Below are 19,618 nucleotides of genomic sequence, written 5' to 3'. Positions count from 1 at the left end.
CATTTACTGAAACAGCCTACGGCCCACTGAGAACAAGGGCCAAGCCCGAAACTAATATCAGTAGATGATAGGTTAGCAGCTGGGTGATTTTCCCCGAAGAGAAAAAAAAACATCTTGGGAGATAAATCCCCAGGGGATTGCAAACGCTGCAGCCGTCCGGTCGCTCCCCTCCCGACTCCGGCGAGAAGAAGCGACGGTGGCGGCAGTCGATACGCCACTGGCCGCGGTGGAGGCTGCCCATTCCTTTCCGCCTTTTCGCCCTCGAACTACGGGGCACAGCACGCCTGCTCTTCTGCTCCTTTACTAAGGTACGGCGAGAGGATGAGGTACAACTCGATTTCTTGTTGTTCTGTTTAAATAGTACTTAAAAACTATTTCATCTCTTCAGCTCCTTTGTAGAATGTTTTGCTTGGCGAACTATTGGTCGCCTGCATTTACCTTAGTGCGGGGAGGAGCTACAGTTGGACATCCTCTAAAATTCAATTCTGTAGTGGTGAGCTTAATTCCGTGCATTTTGGTTGATGTAGTGCTGGCAGTGTGGCCTATGCTGATTCTCATGTATTACAATTATGCAACAGGTTTGCGGTGCCAGGGGTCCAAGACCAAGATATCCCCGTGTGTGGAAAACTCGTAAGAAAATTGGGACTATTTCCAAGTCACAGAAGCTTGTGGAATGTGTGAGGTTCTTCTACGTTTCTCTGTTTATACTCCTGTGCATCGTCCTGTCTTAGTCACATTACCTTTATGTTAAAGAAGGTGCAAATACACATTCCGTACACTGACACTGTTGAATTGAGCGTCTGAAACTATCAATATTTTTTATCTCCTGCAGATTAAAGGTCTGTCTAATGTAAAGGAGGAAGTTTATGGCGCACTTGACTCATTTGTTGCATGGGAACTGGAGTTTCCCTTGATAGTAGTAAAGAAGGCACTGAAGACACTTGAGGATGAAAAGGAATGGAAGCGTATAATTCAGGTGTTAAATGGATTTTGATTTGAACTCTGATTCTGATCTAAATTCTTTTTCCTACATATCGCTTTCAATTGTCATGGATTTCTAGTGAAATGTTCATACTGTCTTGTAGATATACACAAATTCCCTTCCTCGGAGAATTTTACTAGTAATCCCATCCTTGGACAGGTCAAGATTTTGCTGTTTCCAGTTCTAGAGTAGAATAATTGCTCCCCTTTAATATTGTATAAACCCTTTTTCCCCGTATCAAGACTACAACTAGGATTAGTTTCTCCTTTATAGTAGCCAACCCTTATCCTGAATTGAAATAATGACCGCATGATTCATGATCTAGGTTATTAAATGGATGTTCAACAAAGGTCAAGGGAAGACAATGGGAAGCTATTACACCTTGTTGAATGCTTTGATCGAGGATGGACGGATTGAGGAAGCAGAAGAATTATTTGGAATGATATTCTCACGATATATGGAGGGATTGCCTCGTACCTTTTTCATGAGAATGATTTCTTTGTATTACAGTGTGGGAGCATACAATAAGATGTTTGAGGTTGGAAATTATGTTTTTTCTTATTTTAGCATGCCATCTTATAAATATGCATTTGAATCTAGTTGGTCCTAGTTGCATTGAGGGGCAGTCATTTTACTTCAGAGATGTGAAAACTGTCTGCTAGTAGTGATATATCAAAGGATACCATTGTACCGAAGCTTTCTAGGGATTTTTGGCTTTGACGTGACTTTCCTTGCCCACCTAGCAGTTCAGAGGTTTGGGTTGATAATTTCCTTCTGCTTCAGCATGGTGTGATATACATGGTCATCCATAATGTTAGAAGTAGCATCCATGGCTCCTATCCACCACCAAAACTCCACTGCAGAATGATGTCATTACTGAATAACTTCAACCCTCTATAATGAATTATGCCGATGTTACACTATTTATTGTGTTCTTTGTGGAATTTCAGTGTGATCATTTTCCTATGCCAATCTGACTCTGTACCTTGGACCCTGTCTTATTTAAAGCCACTAGGTACACTAAAAAAATGTACTAAAGCCACTAGAAGCTTAGGCCTCCAAAAAGGGGATAATGCACTTATTGTGTTTCCCACGGGAATTTAGACCAGCTATAGCTTCTACATGTGGAATATCTTCATGGGATAGTAAAGCGTCAATCAATTCTGAAGCGATGTCATGCAGATTTAGTTCTGAGACAGATGGTTTTGGTGACTTTGGTCCATCCAAGGACTAAAGTTTGTTCATTCAGGGTTAAAGGTGCCTTCTTAGCACAGACGGGAACATTTGGACTAGTGTAACATGATAGCATGAGGCTCACCACTCTGCATACTGTTTTAACCAAAGTTGAAATTAGGACTTAGACCATTTTTCCCCTTTGTAGAAAAGCTTTGCTCAACAGAAATATGAGTAGGAGATAATCATCCAGGTGTTCTTTTCTAACTATATGATATCTTCCTCGTAAATTCTTCAGGTTTTTGCTGATATGGAGGAACTAGGCGTTAGACCTGATGGTTCAATTGTCAGGATGCTAGGTGATGTATTTCAGAAGTTAGATATGATGGACAAATATGAAAAGTTAAAAAAGAAATACCCACCACCAAAATGGGAATACCGATACATCAAAGGCAAGCGCATCAAAATGAAGGTTTACCCTGATAATAAAACCAAAGAGTTGACAGAAGGAGACCCTGGCACAGATGAACTGGAAGAGGCAGAAAATATACACCACCTTGGCACAGATGAATTGGAAGAGGCAGAAAGTATACACCTTGATGATGAATTGGAAGAAGCAGCAAGCTCAGGCCTTGACAGGAATGTGTTGGACGATGCAGCTTCTGGAGACTTTGAATATGTATAGATCAGAGCTTCTGTTTGGTATTTTTGCACCTGCTTAATCAAAGTGGGCAAGAGCAAAATGGACTGGTATGAATGTGCTCACTCTGTTTTGATTTGACATCCTAGGACCCGTGTTGTTATACTGTAAAGCAGGGCGTCGATATCTTCAGATCTATTTAGATTGACTAGATGAAATCTCTATGTCTAGTTTTGCCATGAACAGTGCTCTCATGAGATTGTTACTTGATTTCTACACCGAGATATGTTCTTCAGAGTTTGGTTACTAGATCGTTGATTTCTCAGATTAGCTTGCATAATGCTCATGCTTTGTTTGAATGCTATAAAATGTAGTTATTGTATTAAGTACAAACTGGTATCGCTTTTCTCAGATACTAATGAGTCCGTATTTCTGCTTCCCTCAGTTGCATTGCAGCTTGAGGTTTTGGTGATAGCCAGTTTGCTACTGCTGCCATATTTGGAATGGAAAAGCAACTCTCGTGCTCAGTGGATGTCCAGCAGGTTAGCGTCGCATAATCGTCAAATGATCTGGTAATCCTAATCCATAGTTAGCTGTATCCGACTGCTTCGTGAAGAACCTGTTGTTGATTACTATTAAAGATGATATCCTGGACATCAGACACGGCGGTAGTAATGGATAACTTTGCCATAGTAGATCCCGTAAGAGTTCTGCATGCGTATTATAAACAGACATCCGAGACCAAGACCCATTATGAGCAAGAGCAACTACTAGGAGGCAGCCTTGAGCACGTTTTGCATCAGTGTGCCTTGTTATGAATGTATTGGCTGCCTGTACTGGTCGTCCGTTGCTGGTTGATCGATGTAGCGAAATCTCTGATCATGCGTATGGTCCTATCATTCAGTATGAAAAGACGCCATTGTTGACACATGGAGCCTTGTGCTATCTTAACTGCTAATATGAATGCCTATCTCTGGACTCCTTATGCTAGAGATTTTTCTTTAAGTCGGTAGATTTTGCTTGCATCGCGTACGTGCACTGGACATTTCCATGGTTTGCTTTCGGTACAAAAAGCTAAGGGCAAAGAAGATGAAAATCACCATGTCTTAACCAAAGTGTTCCTCGACTCTTTTTTTTTGAGCAAAAGTGTTCCTCGACTGAAGGCGATCCCGCCAAAGGTGGGCCGGGAGTTTGGCCCATGCAAACGTTATATGCAGGCCGGAGGGACTGCAGGCAGCCCATAATCGCAAACGGCATCTAGGCCCTGGGTCGCAGCGAGAGAGAACTCCAGAAGTCCAGCCGTTCGGTTCTCCATCGTCGCCTCCGCCGACGGCGTCACCGGACAAACATTCCCTCGCCTCCTCGGAGGGTATGCCGCCGCACCCATTCATGCCACATCCTTTGCTGCTACAACCAACTACCTCCAGGGCAACGAGGCAAAGGCAAGGACCAAGCGGACATTGCCTCGGCACACCTGACCGGGCGCAGCGCAGCCCAGGACCACGGCCGTCAGAGAAGGTACCGCGCCGTGCCCCCGTCCACCAGCCTTTGCCCCTGGCTCTCTCTGTAAAAAGAGGCCTACCCCACGAGCTCAGCTTGCCACCAACAGTAAATAGTGGAGCGGTACGGCGCACGAGAGACGGGGCAGCAAAAAATATAGCTCATGCGTGACCGCCGCGGATGCCGAGGGAAACCGGACGCAAAACGGGAGGCGCTCGGCTACGCTGCCCGCGCCCCGCGAGCAAATCCGTTTCTCTTGTCCTCTGCGCGGCTGTGCTTAGCAGCATTTTCGCGGCATTTTCGCTTTAGCTGGAGTAGGGGTTAACAAAGGCGGCTTTGCAGAACAGTTTCCTGCCGCTGCTAGCTCGTGTTCCGAGGCCAATCGATTGGCCACTCGGAGAAGTATACTTTAATTCGAAATAAGAACTGGGAGAACTGCAGAGTGACCACTGACAGTGCGTTTTCTTTAGGGGTGTTTGGATACGAGGTGCTAAACTTTAACAGTGTCACATCGGATGTTCGGATGCTAATTAGGAGAACTAAACATGAGCTAATTATAAAACTAATTGCATAATCCTGTGCTAATTCACGTGACGAATCTATTAAGCCTAATTAATCCATCATTAACAAATGGTTACTGTAGCACCACGTTGTCAAATCATGGACTAATTAGGCTTAATAGATTCGTCTCACGAATTACACTCCATCTGTGCAATTAGTTTTGTAATTAGTCTATGTTTAATACTCCTAATTAGCATCCAAACATTCGATGTGACGGGTGTTAAACTTTAACACCAGGGAGCCAAACAGGCCCTTAATCATTTTGTTGGAGATTAATGCGCAACGGCACTGTGACCTTTGCTCCAATGATTATCGCCTGCTGTAGGAGGTAGAGAAGCAGGATTAGAGCTCGGTTTGTGCTGGAATTTTGGCAGTTTGATTGCTGTCGGAGCCTTTGTCACTTGTGTGTTCCTGTACAAACGAGACGAATTTCTGAAGAAACAAATACCGTGAGTTCAGAGCTTGTGCTTATACGTGTAGCTCTACAGTCCTAACATTATGCCGAAAGAGGTTTCAGAATCGACGTGCTCAGATCGGTCCAATATCACGTGTCCAGCTTACGGAGTTGCCGTTGCTTCACTGCATTCTGACAGAAACTTGGGAGCTACAGAAAGCGGTCTTGACTATTTTGATATTGTAACCACATGAAAATTGATTCCAGAACGAGAGTAGCATTTGACGTTGCCAAGCATGACACTATGGTAGCATCTGGGTCTATTGCAAGTTTGCAACCATATTTTCCCCCCTAAAGGTTGAGTTTTTTACTTGATTAGATCCAAAGGACATCAAAGACTTTCAGAAACAGACTTTGGAATTTAACCACTGGCATTCTTCACGATCGAGTCCGGTGCCTTGCCAACCTGGTTACTGACTAAGCGTGTTAGAGTCGATTCAAAGTTACTGCTGACCTAGACGTTTCGAGGTGTAAACGTTGCAGCCATTATCTCGACCCTTTTCCCTAAAGAAGCATGCTGTGAAATCCGGCTGAATGATGCAAATCAGTGTTAGAACGTTAGTGGTTCTGGCTAACCTCTCAAGGCCTCAAGGGAGCTGAAGACAGTTGCAAGGTGCAGCGTCCTGCGAAAAAATAAATTACAGGACCTGCAAGCACACGCATCCTTCTCACGCCGCCTTCGTGGTAGTGGCAAAGTAGTGCACCAAGCGCAGCACGTGTTTCCCGGATTTCCCTGGTGAGTGGTGACGGGACGAACAGAACTTGTTTAAAGCTTTCCTCGAGACGGTGCGAGGAAAAGGTCTGGAAACCGCGGCAGTGACCACAAACGAACCAAACCAAACCGCACCGAACATGAGCACGAGGATCCAAGCACGTACGCTCCTTTCATGGGCCTCGCGTGTCTCGTCTCGGCCCCGTGCTTGCTTGATCGCCCTGTTTTGCTGGGTAGACGTGCACTCCAATTTCCACCGAAAAAGTTTCGGCACCTTTATCCGCACTGCACCCTTCTCCCATCTTCTCCTTTGTCCTCGCCTGCCGCTATCCGAACATCTCGATAGCCAGGCTGAGGCTCGAAGAAAAAGAGAGAGCACTGCTCACTGCTGTAGTCCTGCCATCCTGCATCTTGCCTTTGTATCATTGTACACTGCTCATGTCCTGACCTTTCATGCGTGGTGCTGAGTTGCATGTAGCCTAGTTTTCTTGGTGATTTCATTGCTCCTGCTCTAATATGAGTCCTAGTGGGAGTAGGTGCCCGGGTCGCAATCAGGTTGTGGTGCTTCCTCTTGGATCCATATCGTTTAGGTGGGCAGGTGATGTCTGAGAGCGGAGAAACGTACGCTCACACTGACATCACCCCACAATGTTGATGTCCATCCTGTAGGACATGTCACATCAATATTAAAAGTTCAAATTACCTCTAATAATTTTTTTAATTGGATGGATTACAGTAGTTGTCGGATCTATTAGCCTTCCTTATTTAACGAGTCTGTATCGGACATCGATGGTGGGAGTAAATGATCGATTCGTTAACTAGGCCAAAAGGTATTATGAAGGTATCTGTTGGATTGTCTAAAAGTTATATGGACATTTTTTACGGGACAAGTTTTGAAAACTAAACGAATAATCTTTGTGGGACAGAGGGAGTATCATCACGCAAAGACCGTGATCGATTACCTCGCAGCGTGGACTTTCACAGTTTCGCGTGAAAATTCTACAGTGCATATCGGTAAGCTTGAGTCGTGTATGTATGCAGAAGATATTCTCTCCATCTAACAACCGCAGACTTCTCGTTTATCCCTAATCAAAATAAGTCTTGTAAAAGGAAATGTAGTGACCCAAGATGCTACTTGGTGTAACGAACCTCTACTGTTTACATACGTCTACTGTTTACATACGCTAGGCAGATCCAGCATCACTAGCTAACTTCCATACAGCTACAGAAATTTCGGTCGTTTTTAAACATGGAATTGAAGGAGCTTTAGTCGCGGGTCAAATGGCCACCACCGACGGGAGCTCTTTAGTCCCGACATGGAACTTAGTTGGTTGCAGTTCATGAAGCCATTTCTAAAATTTTAATTTTAAGGTAGAAGAAGGGAGAAAAGAAAGAGGGAGAAGGACGACTACCATTGAACACAATCACCGGTCTTGAAAGTGCGTAGTTATTATCTTATTAGGTTTGAAATCACAATTACGAGGACTCATTCACATATAGTACATTGTATTTGTTTTGTGGGTAGATCGAGTAAAATAAAAATCACCATGCAGCGGTTCTTCTCCACACAAAGCTTCACCAAAAACCCCTTGCTCCTCTAATAAATCATCTCATCCCACTTCTTCCACTAAAGCTGTTTTCTTCCTACCATCCCAGACCCCTACAATCGAACTTTCCCTCTAACGCAAAATGCTGGAAGTCATGAGCAGTTATAAGGATCAGTACAACAATGCGTCCTGCAATGACACCTTTAACTTACGAGACGAGACGATGATGGATCCCTAAGAATGACAACAACACCGGCCGAGGTGAAGATAATAAGGATGATGATGGTGGGAGCGGCATTACCACTGATATGGATAGAGCCAGTAGGGGAACAAGGGGCCATGCCCCCAAACACACACATATATATATAGAGAGAGTATACTATACAATACCCTGGGTACGGAATAATATATATATATATATATATATATATATATATATATATATATATTTGTATGTGTGTATATATATGTATGTATGTTAAATTGGTTTATGGGTACAAGAATGTTACAAGTTAACCCATTCCTTATATGAATACAATATCCTTAGCTACCTGACCATCGTGTTGGTTGCCAATCACCAGAACACATTGGTAAAATCCAAGCGACATCCTCCTGCTCTATGCTGATGGCGAATGAGCTGCTATGTAGGCAATTATGGTGACATGGCACACTATTTATAAGGTGAGAGAAAAAACTACTTTAATAGGGATGAAACCATGTGTACACTATTTTAAAGATGTTTGTGTCTTGTAGTATTGGAAACAACAAAGGATGAAACAATGCATTATGTGATCTATTTCATCCATGAATTAAATACACTTTTGCTTATATGATGTACTTGGAAATATAAACACGAAACATTGCACTGAGAATGACCTTACTCAGGTGTCAGAGCCTAAGTTAATTAACAATTTTTTACCATTTATAAGAAATTTTATAAACTAAGGTATTCTTAGTGTATGCACTCTCCCGTATTTTGCCGAGCAGCCCGACCGACCCTTCCCTGGGCGCCTACATGTTTAAGCTGGTCCTGGGTGGCCTGCCTTAGATCTTCCTCCTCTGAGTCACCAGCGCGGGATCTACACGAGCAACCCGTGTAAAAGCAAGTTTATAGTTGAGACAAGTACTTGTCTATTAGACCATCCACATCATCTATAAAGTTTTGAGACCAACTCATACAACAGTTTGATTTCTTTTATCGTGCTTCAATACGTGTTAAATAACTATATGCATGGCCCACTTGTCATATTGTACTCATCCATGCTCTCTTATTCCTCATGGGACTAGGCCCTCATCAACCACTTATCTATCATCTTAATACAATAGTATTAAAAGAAATCATCATGTTCATCGAGAGGGTTTAGAAATTTCCACGTTAATCTAAAAAAGAGAAGAATATACACCGTTGGATTTTATGAAGATCTAACAGCCTAGACTATCCAAAGAGTCCATATCAAATATGACTAATAAATATATATAAACTTGGAATATTTAAAAATCTACTTCCCTTTCCTAACTTAATACGTGTCTTGCTTGACATGTGCCCACTTTAAAAAAAACATATAATCATCCGTTATTTGATTCAATAACGTCATCTTGCCGTAGCAGAAAAAAGAAAGAAAGAAAACAGGTAGAATCCGAAGCTTATAACGGAAGGGTACGGCCCTTTAGAGTTAAAAAAACAGAGAAAGACTTGGTTTCTTTATTTCCCATATATGTAGCATGTGTTGGAATACGAGGTAGGCTACACTAGTGCAAATCAAAATTTCTACCGCGTAAAACCAGGAAGAACTGTCGTATAAGGATCACGGGATTACCACTCGACGCACTACTGGTGCGGAAGATGTAGATTTGCGTCGATGCAGTGAAGACGATCAACGTAGTCGTACGTAGTACGTAGTCGATCACGTCAACATCCAGCAACTCCTCAGCAGCTCGTCCACGTGCAGCAAGATCGCCCTCGTGCCGCGGCTCGTCGTCGGCTCGTCGTGGCTCGTCGGCGGCTCGTCGGCGGCTCGTCCAAGTGCTGCAGGCGCAACACCTCCAAGGTATCCACACGTGCAGGGAGGAAGCGTCGCAAGCCGGACTACTAGATCCGCGAGTTGCAACAGGCGAGGGCGTGGGAGGCGCGGCAGATGTGTTTTGCCAAAAGGGTGTAAACCCTAGGCGCCCCCACCCCTCTATTTATAGAGGTTCCTAACGGGCCTCTGGGTCCGAGGCCCATTAGTACTTCTAAACCTAATCCAACTCGGATCAGATCCGAATTGGGCTTCCAGCCCCTTAAGTGTGTGACCCTATGGGTTCGGATACGTATAGACATGGCCCGAGTACTCCTACTCGGCCCAATAGTCGGTAGCGGCCTCTAGCAAGACGTGCCAACTCCTATACGCACATGAAGATCATATCAGACGAACCATCACAACATAATATACATGCTATTCCCTTTGTCTCACGATATTTGATCTAGCTTCAAGCCGACCGCTCTTTCTCGATCCTATGATTCGGAATCCCTTTGTAGGTTAACTCTTAACCGTACGTAGTATGGCCATGCATTTTCGGATCCGATCACTCGAGGGGCCCAGAGATATCACTCTCAATCAGAGAGGGGCAAATCCCATCTTGATTGACCATGTCTCATAGCATGCTTCTTGACAAACCCGAAAGCTACCTTTATAACTACCCTATTATGGCGTAGCGTTTGATAGCCCCTAAGTAGGTCGATCCACATCTAGAATACATGCGACAATCTCAGGTCTAAGGAGAAAGCGTATATGTTGTTTAAAGAGAGAACTTCTTCTCGTGTTGGATCAGTCCTAGCACATATCTCCACATGTGTCCACATTATTAGTTCAACATCTCCATGTCCATGACTTGTGAAACATAGTCATCAACTAATACATGTGCTAGTCTAATATTCATATGTGTCCTCACATGAACTCTGACTAGGGACAACTTTAGAATAACCATACAAGTAAAGAGTTTCACATACAATTCACATAATTGCAAATCAATTCAAGTAGCCTTTAATGGATATTCAATGAACACAATATACAAATCATGGATACAAATGGAATATGATCATCTCTATGATTGCCTCTAGGGCATACCTCCAACAGCATGTTAAAGTGTCCATTGCATCAAAAGGAGCAACAAATGAAAGTTATGTAAAACCATGTATGTTCATGCGCACCAGATGAAGGTCAACCATTGAACGAACTTATAGTTGCGACACGCTGTATCCACCTAAGAAGATTTTGTGGATATTTATGATGTAAATTTTTGGACCGAAGTTAGTAGGGGAAGCCCCTACCTATCTTTTTTATAATATATTTTATTTCAGACCCGTTTAATTCACTCCCACAGGGAGTCGAATCCGGGCCACTAGGCTAGAGGCTATTTCGCTATTTATGATGTAAATTGATAAATTGTTCATAGAGAGAGTGAAAAGAAAAAATAGACACGATTGGATCCCATGTGAATTGCCATGTTAATAATAAAGAAAAGGAAATATATGTACGACTGACTCGACTAATTATTCTCACACAAGAATAAAGTGCAACAATGCAACTTTAAATTGAAATAAAGCTTAGCCTCAGACAGAGGAAAAAAATGTGAGATGAGGGTTTGCGTCCATTAACTATAATGCATTGAAAACTAGCATAGCAGAAGGAAGATGGAAGGAGATGACACGACGGGACTGCGGGGACTACAAGATGGCTAGACGAAGAGCAACACAAGACCTCGCACTGTGAGGAACAACAACATGAGATCCGTCAAAGTGATAGCCATGTAGCATAGCCCCACGTGGTATACATGCTGGCCATGAATAGTAAGACAAACAATTTCATAGTACAACATGATCATGACGTCTTGCGTGGCGGAACTCTAATGTTGGGAAGAGAACGTGACCAACCACGTTCGTTGAGAGGATCTAGAAATTACCATATTAATCGAAAAATAAAAGAATATACACTATTGGATTTCTTAAAGATCGAACTGTCTAGACTAGGCCAGAGTCCATGTCCAATACAATTAAGGCCAGTCTCACTGGAGGTGTCATGAGAGTTTTATGGACATTAAATTATATGACACGTCATGACTTAGCAAGCTCATTATGAAGAGAGAGAGAGAGAGAGAGAGAGAGAGAGAGAGAATGGAGGGTTTCATCCCCATGAAACCATCCGGATTCAGCTATCAAGTCCCATGAAACACAATGAAACGTGCACCGAGACTGTTATAGTTTTATCACAACACATTTGATCAAAACACCATGCACGAATTAAATGTTGCAGCATGTCTATGAAATAATGACTATGCACTAGACTAATTCATTCCATTATAAAGATGGCATCTTTGGTAACGGCACAATAAAATTATGCACTAAGATTGGCCTAATCAATAGGCTAACTCAAAGAATCTACGTCCAATACAATTAATAAATATGCATAAATTCATAATTTTTAAAAAATAATAAAATTAGATGTACCGTTAGATTTTATGTTAGGTGCTCGACAACGTGAAACTAAATTTGGATGGATGCAATCTCAATTCAATAACAATCAATTTGATTGGTGGGAGGATGCTCAATGTAGGGGCGAGAAATTTTTATTTGGACAGAGAACAGTATTAGAGACAAGAACTCGATTTGGGTAGGAAACAACTCAATCCAAGGAAGGAGGACCATGATTTGGGCACTACAACTATTATTTGATGTTTCAGTATTGATTGGCACTAGATTGAATTGTTTTAATCACAGGGTTGTAATAGTCGTGTTCTTTGATGTTGTGGAGTATGCCTTTCTCATGCAAAACTATATGTCGAGCTATTGATCAAGGTACAAGAAACAACATTACGGATAGCATGTCATCATTGCTATTGAACCCAAACAACTTCTAAAGGATCATAACGACCATGAGATGGTATACAAGTACGGGAAACGCTAGCAACACATTCTAAAAGCTACAAAACGCACGATACTCTCCATGTGTGCCACCATAAAACATGAGACACATGTGATCATAATGTGTCAAGATTGACAAAGCATTAATTTCCATCTAGGGGAAGAAGAAGGAAAAAAATGACCTTGGAACAAAAAAATTGCATGTATTATTATTTTTTAATACTTAAGTTTTAAACAAAGCCACCATTCCCTTATAAGGCCTAAATGTGACCACATTGTACATACGTTGCACACATCTAAAGAATGCGAAATCAAGGTGACCGGAATGCTCATAGGTGAAGTGGTCAATGATGAAAAAAATCACTAGAGTGCTGCCACGCTGCAGGTAGATATAAAGCATCTTGAGGGACAAGATGACGCTCCTACATATGGTGTATAAGACGCTAGAGCAAATTAGTGTTCAATGAGTCATGGGGTGCAACAATGAAGAGGAGTCAAAGAGATCTACCATGACCTATGTTTCTACTTTGACGTCAATCCTACGAATGATAAGCAGAACATATGTGCTAAACCGGAAGGGGCAGGTGAAGCACCACACAGAAGGTAGAGAGGCTTCACCTGCGGATGAATACATGAGGTATCGTTGCATGCCGGTGAGATGAAAAGAAAGGACACAAAGAGGCGAAGGGAAGGAGGGAGGGAGGGAGGGAGGGAGGGAGGGAGGGAGAGAGAGAGAGAGAGAGAGAGAGAGAGAGAGAGACTAATTTTCCATGACACGTTCCATGACAAGAGACAGTTTTTGAATTATAGAATTTTCATACAAGCATAGAAATAATAAATGACTCTAAAAGCTAGGAGGCTAATCGAAATTAAAGATCCATATGAGTCCAAACAAATAAACAATAGAATTAAGTAAAATAATTATTTTTATTTTCATAAGGGCATATTGCTTTAAACTAAAATAACTAAATAAGAGTGTCGTAAAATAGATATAAATAAATAAATACTTTAGGTTTTTTTAAAAAAAGCTAAACGGATCAGATCGGTATACAGTTAGATTTCACAACATATTGGGAAGAAGAAAACTAAACAAAGAACTAATATAAAATCTAATTCACCCTAACTAAATTTGATATTATAAATAGAAAAATAATCTATATTAAATACAATATATAGTACAAGAAAATGTATAAGATATTGGTGATGGAAGGAGAAATTTGCAGGAGTCATAGTCTAATGTTTAAGGTTCATTCTTAATTGTCAAAATTGAGGACACCCTATTTGAACTCTATGCTAGAAATTTGCATTACAAGATTAAAAAAATCTATTACTTTTGATAAACATGAAAACTATTTTTCGATATAAGGCATACCAGCTGTCTATGCCATTTGATTAAAAGGATGATAATAAAATAAAAAAAATCATTTGAATAAATTTATTTTAAAATTAAATAGGAGCCTAAATGTAAAAAAACTAGCTACCCGCGCTATTTGCACGGGCCATCTTGCTAGTTTGCTGTATAGCAAGGGCTAGTACCTAGGAGGAAGCCTTGCCGTGCCGAGTTTAGTCAATGTACACAGCGACAAGCACCCTCGTCTCTATCTTCCAGCTCATTTTCAGATCCTACTTTTCACGTCGATACCACCATTATTGTGCTTGCTCTAATGCCAAGATACTCATCGGCATCCTATATCCCAAATCAAGGAAGAGAATAGTCTCTAACTTTGACAAACCGCTATGCAGATCTCATCACATTTGCGTTCATATGACGGTACCTTAAAGGTAGAGGAGTCAAAGTTAGAGAATCTCATTCCCAAGTCGAGTGACTTCAGTCCTGCTTGGATGCCAGCCATACCCTGCCACGATGTAGGTGCAGGTGTACAGGGACACCCAAGTTAGGCGTGGAAAATTGGTAGCACAAGTTAGCAAGGAAAAAAGCACAAAAGTAGCAAGTTGCGTGCCATAATCTAGTAAGCAACTAAACCAACCACTTGGGGTGACTTTGGAAACGAAGGGGAGCTAACCCAAGGAAGGGTAAGTCCCGGAGGAGTTTTCCCCAGCAAGTTGTTTCCCCATCATTCTCGTGGGTAGGAAGTCCCTATCCACTGTTGTTGTTTGGGACTCCTCCCGATGCTACTAGACTATCGTCTACTACAAGCCACTGGACGAGCGCAAGTTCCCTACCATGACGCTGCGCGCGCTGCTAGTGCTGGACCGCAGCAAGCGCCTCGGTGGCCCTTCGCGTCATCCCCTGCTCCGGTCTCAGCAAGCAACAACACCCCACACACCCTCGTCGCCGCGGCAAGGACGGCAGCACCACTTCCTAAACGAGATGGATGCCTTCTTCCATGGTGTCATCGTGGAGCTCTTCGCTCGGACAGTGGGGCTCGACCTCAGCGACGTCGACATGCTAGTCGTCAATGTCAGCACGCTCCACTTGGTGTTGCCCATCGCGTCCCGGATTGTGCGCACGGCATGCGCGCGCGGTATCCCGGTGTACAACCTCTCGGGGATGGGGTGCGGTGCCATGCTCGTCGCCAGGAACCTCGCCCGGAACGCCCTACGCGCGCGGTCGTCACTGGCACTGGTTGTCTCCGTGGAGTGCATCATGCCCAAATGGTACGCAGGGCGGAATGGGACCATGATGCTATGCCACTACCTATTGCGTTGAGGCAGCGCGAGCGTGCTGCTCACCAGCGACCCAGCAGTCCACGGTCAGCGTGCCAAGATTAAAACTCCCGAGGGCGCAGCAATCACGAGATAGGGAGCGGAGGGGCATCAGAGAGGAGGCTCATCGACGGGAAGACGGAACCACGGCACCTGGATGGGACCGGAACGGAGAGCGCTTGGACGAGGAGGTGGAGCGGCGGTGGCACGTTGGGGTGCAGTGCTCGTGAGATTCTAGACAAGGAGGTGGCGCGTCGCTCGTGAAGAGCACGGGAAGGACGCGCTTGATGTCTCTAGGTGGGAGAGCTCCACCCCAGGAAAAATGAGAGGATTGGGTAGGCGAGCCCCGTGGCAATAGTTTCCAAATGTTGGGCTAATTTAGCACGGGTCCAGTTTTCGCATGGGCTTCCAGCCCCTGGGAAATCGCTAGATCCCGAGGGGATTTCGGTTTCCAAATTCGCCCTAAAGTTTTCGGCAACCAAGCAGGCTCGTGTAGAACCCCGACGAGACGTACAACAACTACTCCATCAGCAAAAAGAAAGGTGAGAAGTAGCATTCCTTGAAGGTTCGTGCGCTCGAACTGACCCTGACATCTACAGCTAGTCTCTGATGAAGTGATGACCATCATGTGCACACTTTGACGCCTTCACCTGCTTGAAAGCCAGTATTAGATTGGGCGTTGCTAGCGCCCGGACGTCCAATAGGAAAACTTCCCATCAGACGCTCCGCCGGTCCATCGCAACATCAAAAAATAACGTCTGCAACATAGAAAATAAACATTTGCAACATCAAAAAACATGTTGAAAAACATTTATTAGCCATTTGTCGATGATGAGGAAAAAAACCCGCCGCAACATCTGTTTCATGTTGCATGGAACATTCAAATCTCTCATTGAAAATACAACATCCAGATAAAACACTTGCAATATGTGTGTGAAGCATATGCAACATCACAACATCTAGATCTACTTTGCAACATCCACATGAAACACTTGCAACATTCTTCTGAAATATCTGAAACACTTGAAATATACGCTTGCAACATGCAGCAACTCCTGGTAGGAGGAGCACTACACAGCGGGATCCGACGCTCGGAAACGGTGGAGGAGGCGAAGGATGGCGGCGGCCGGTGCGGCTTGCCCCTGGGCCCCCGCCGTCGTCCGCCCCTCTGCACGCCGGCCACCATCGCCCGCCTCTGCCAGCCCCTCCGCCCGACCCCCCACACTCCGCCCCCGCCGTCCGCCCCTCCGCCCGAGCTGCCCGCCTCCGCCGGCCTCCCTCCGCCCCACCGCCCACTCCCCCTCTGCCCGGCCCCTCCCCCGCCGCCGCCCAGCCCCTTCCCCGCCGCCGTCCACCTCTGCCGCTCCACCCCGCCGTTGCCGCCTCCTTGTCGCGCCCATGCCCGCATGAACTGCGTGGCAGAGGGAGAGAGTGAGTGGTGTGGGTGATTTTTCTTGTGACTAAAAGATAAGGAAGGACTGTGGGAGAGAAATGATAAGGTGGGAGGAGAGAAAGTGTTTGTGGGACTCGTGTCAGATATTTTTGGTGACAAGCGTCCGACGCGTCCGGATGCACGATCCATAGCATTACCGTATTAGATTAGGCAACAAAGCACTGTCCGGAGTAACTGTTGATGGGCCCGATCGTGTGTGGACCACCTGGATCGCGAATTATAGGAAGTGGCTTTCCCCGGCTGGCCTCATCTGCCTCAATTGATTTCCCCACCCATTCGCCAGTGGCCTTCCAGTTTCCTCGTTTGTCCCTGTTACTTCTTGCCAGACTCCTCCCGCAATTCCATTCTCTAATTACCCTCCGAGCATCTTGTCGGTTTGTTCAAGCATGTGCTATTAAATCTTGCAAAACCAAAAAAATAACATGGATGGAGTATGAGCAAAGATTGCTTCAGAGCGCTTTCAGCATTGATGGGGATCCTTCCTGGAATAGCAGGGTTTACATTGATCTAGGCCATGTTTGGATACACCCTCATAAAGATTAGGAGTCCACTTTTAGAACACTTTTAGGACTTTTGCATCCAGACATGGGTCCTAAAAGTGCACTCCTAAACTTTAGGAGGGCCATTTCATTAGGAGGGCCAAGGGGTACTAATGGATCCTATTTCTCCTAAAAGTGATCCCCAAGTCCCCCTTTACCCCTATTGCCCTCGCATGCATTAATGACGTGAACAGTGCAAGGGTAGTTTAGGGAGTAATTGGGGGTAAAAATGATATTTACCCCATAAGGTCCGAAAGATTAGTAGTTCATCCAAACAACCATATATTAAACTTTAGGACTAGCAATTTGAGGATAATTTTAATACACTACTAAATTTTAGAAGTTTGTATCAAGCAGAGTCCTAGTCAAAGGTGAGGGTAGCTGTAACTGTAGGAGTAATTGAGTGCAGGGAATCAAGCCCATAGATCGCCCGCCTGATTGCTTCAAAAGCGGAGAATATCCAGCCCCATCATTCATGCTAGTGGTAGGCGGTTGAGCATCTCGTCACACAACAAATTCAGCTTGTACCACCCCCGCACGACGGGTGTTTGTACTCCAGCATCCAGTATGGTCTCGGTCTCTCGGAGTACAGGTCCTGTGCTCACCAGCTGCGTGTACCGCGCGTCCTTCTGGGCTCCTGGCCGCGTCTCGAGCACGAGCAGCTGCCGAACAGCGGCGCACAGCATCCCTGTCACGTACTACGCCTACATGCAGACGACGGAGGACCTTTTCCCAGCAACTGTGCCGCCCGCTCACTGATCAGCGGACGGGGACAGGCAGGGTTGCCAGCCGAAAATTCCTTCCGGAGGCTGTATACCCGGGTGGGCATTTCCGGATGCCGTTAGATCTCAAATCAGCGGTAGAATAGAGGGTGACGGATTAGGCGAGGGAGCTGAGTAATTAGTGGATGCATTAAGGTATTATAGGATTTTTTATTCCTCTCCTCTCCGGCTCTCACCTGACGCTCTCTCTCCTCCCTCATTTCTGCTCTCCCCTTCTCTCTCCTCTCTACTTCCCCCACCCGACGCTCTCTCTCCTACCTCGTATCTCCTCTCCCTTTCTCTCTCCTCTCTATCTTCTCCACCATCCCCGGCCATCATTCAAGGATCTGCACTACGTGGATTTATGGAGAACAGATTCATGGAGAAAAGAGCTCCTGGTTGTGGATCCACGTGCTCCGCGGCTGGGCATGGAGGCCCACGAGATCCGTCGAGGTGGCGGCGAGATCCGATGAGGCTGCGGTGAGATCCCCTTCCCCACCCCTCTCACCGCTCACTCTCTTGCTTCTTCACGGCCACGAGCCACTGCGGCGAGATCCATGTGCCCGAAGACCGAGGTTACCGAGGTGCTCCATCCCGACTACAACGCTCGGCATCTTTGCATGGAGTAGAGGCGGACGGATCCCTCGTGGACAAGCGGGCTCCTGGACGGTGAATACCGGCGGCCGCAGGATCTACCAGCACCTTCCCCGATGATGCTCTGCTTCGACATCTTCCATTTGATTTTGTTGCCATGTTTGCGTTCGTGAAGGAAGTAAAATTCATGATGCTGTGCTTTTGGAAAATTTTCAATGTCCTGGAATGCCAACATTTGAATCTGTTCACGCACATTCATTTGAGATTTTCCATGAACATTCTTGGTGATGTTTGAGATTTATATATAAACTGCAGGCTTGAAATTGATAGCGTTGAAATTTACTATGACTAAAAAAATATTTTACGTGGTTGTTTTGATTTTTTCCCAATAAATCAATTAGTTGGATGGCAGATTTTTTTGTGGCATGAGATTTTCAAAATGTCATCGGGAACATGAATGAAAGAGGACTACAATGTGCAAAAAATAAAAAAAAAGTACCTGGGGAAAAAGAATTTTCAAAGTATAGCAAAAATATCAATAGCACAATGTAATTTGAAAATGATTAAATAATACCTGTAAAAAGATGTTTTTATAAATATTTAGACACTGACAAATGTAACAATGAACCTCGGTCCTTACTTGTACCTCACGCGACCTTGGTACACCACAACTCTTCTCACTATTCAATATTTAATGAGGCTCGATTAGCTTTAAAATATGCTTCTCGCATCTACTGATGCGTGCACGTGTCGTGTTCTGGAGACCACCTCCCCGGCACACAATCTCCGAATTGCCTCGTCCGCTGCCAGCCACTTGACCATCCCCCATGCACCAACTCGGTACTGGCGTGCCATCCACCTGCGGCCCTGCCCGCCGCGACGGCACGCACAACCCCAACTCGGCGGAACCAGCCGTGCGGTGCCGCCGTGGTGGTGCCGCTCCGTCCGAACCCGAAGAGCGCGCGGGCGCGGGAGAGCACCAGCCACGCGCCGCGGCGCCCGCATTTACGCCCGGGCGGGGCGGCGTGCACCAACCAACCAACGCTCGCCCCGAGCGGGAGTAACGTTGGGCACCGCCACACCGCTCGCCGCGGCGCTGGGCTATGGGTCCGTTGGCTATGGCTTGCTCCAATGA

General features: G+C 44.9%; 1 protein-coding gene across 5 annotated transcripts; it reads left to right on the top strand.

Moving 5' to 3' along the window:
* Window positions 1–90: 90 nt before the first annotated feature.
* Window positions 91–3,785, top strand: LOC101761387 (pentatricopeptide repeat-containing protein At4g21190). Of its 5 annotated transcripts, XR_001164194.3 has the most exons (7): window positions 122–326; window positions 400–493; window positions 579–677; window positions 833–976; window positions 1,308–1,520; window positions 2,454–2,905; window positions 3,241–3,785. XR_001164194.3 is itself a non-coding variant. In XM_004969953.2 (6 exons), the coding sequence occupies exons 2-6, from the start codon at window positions 401–403 to the stop codon at window positions 2,838–2,840; spliced, it is 936 nt and encodes a 311-aa protein (XP_004970010.1). In that variant the 5' UTR covers window positions 91–308; window positions 389–400; the 3' UTR covers window positions 2,841–3,206. The 5 variants fall into 5 exon arrangements, 4 of the variants coding, with proteins under 4 accessions (XP_004970010.1, XP_022682567.1, XP_004970013.1 ...); XM_004969953.2 differs by lacking the exon at window positions 3,241–3,785 and having other exon boundaries at window positions 91–308; window positions 389–493; window positions 2,454–3,206; XM_022826832.1 differs by lacking the exon at window positions 3,241–3,785 and having other exon boundaries at window positions 122–308; window positions 2,454–3,206.
* Window positions 3,786–19,618: the final 15,833 nt, after the last annotated feature.

The sequence above is a fragment of the Setaria italica genome, chromosome V (genome assembly GCF_000263155.2).
Source record: "Setaria italica strain Yugu1 chromosome V, Setaria_italica_v2.0, whole genome shotgun sequence".
Taxonomy (NCBI): domain Eukaryota; kingdom Viridiplantae; phylum Streptophyta; class Magnoliopsida; order Poales; family Poaceae; genus Setaria; species Setaria italica.
Note: the sequence above shows the minus strand (reverse complement) of the source record. Positions and strands in the feature narration are given on the sequence as shown.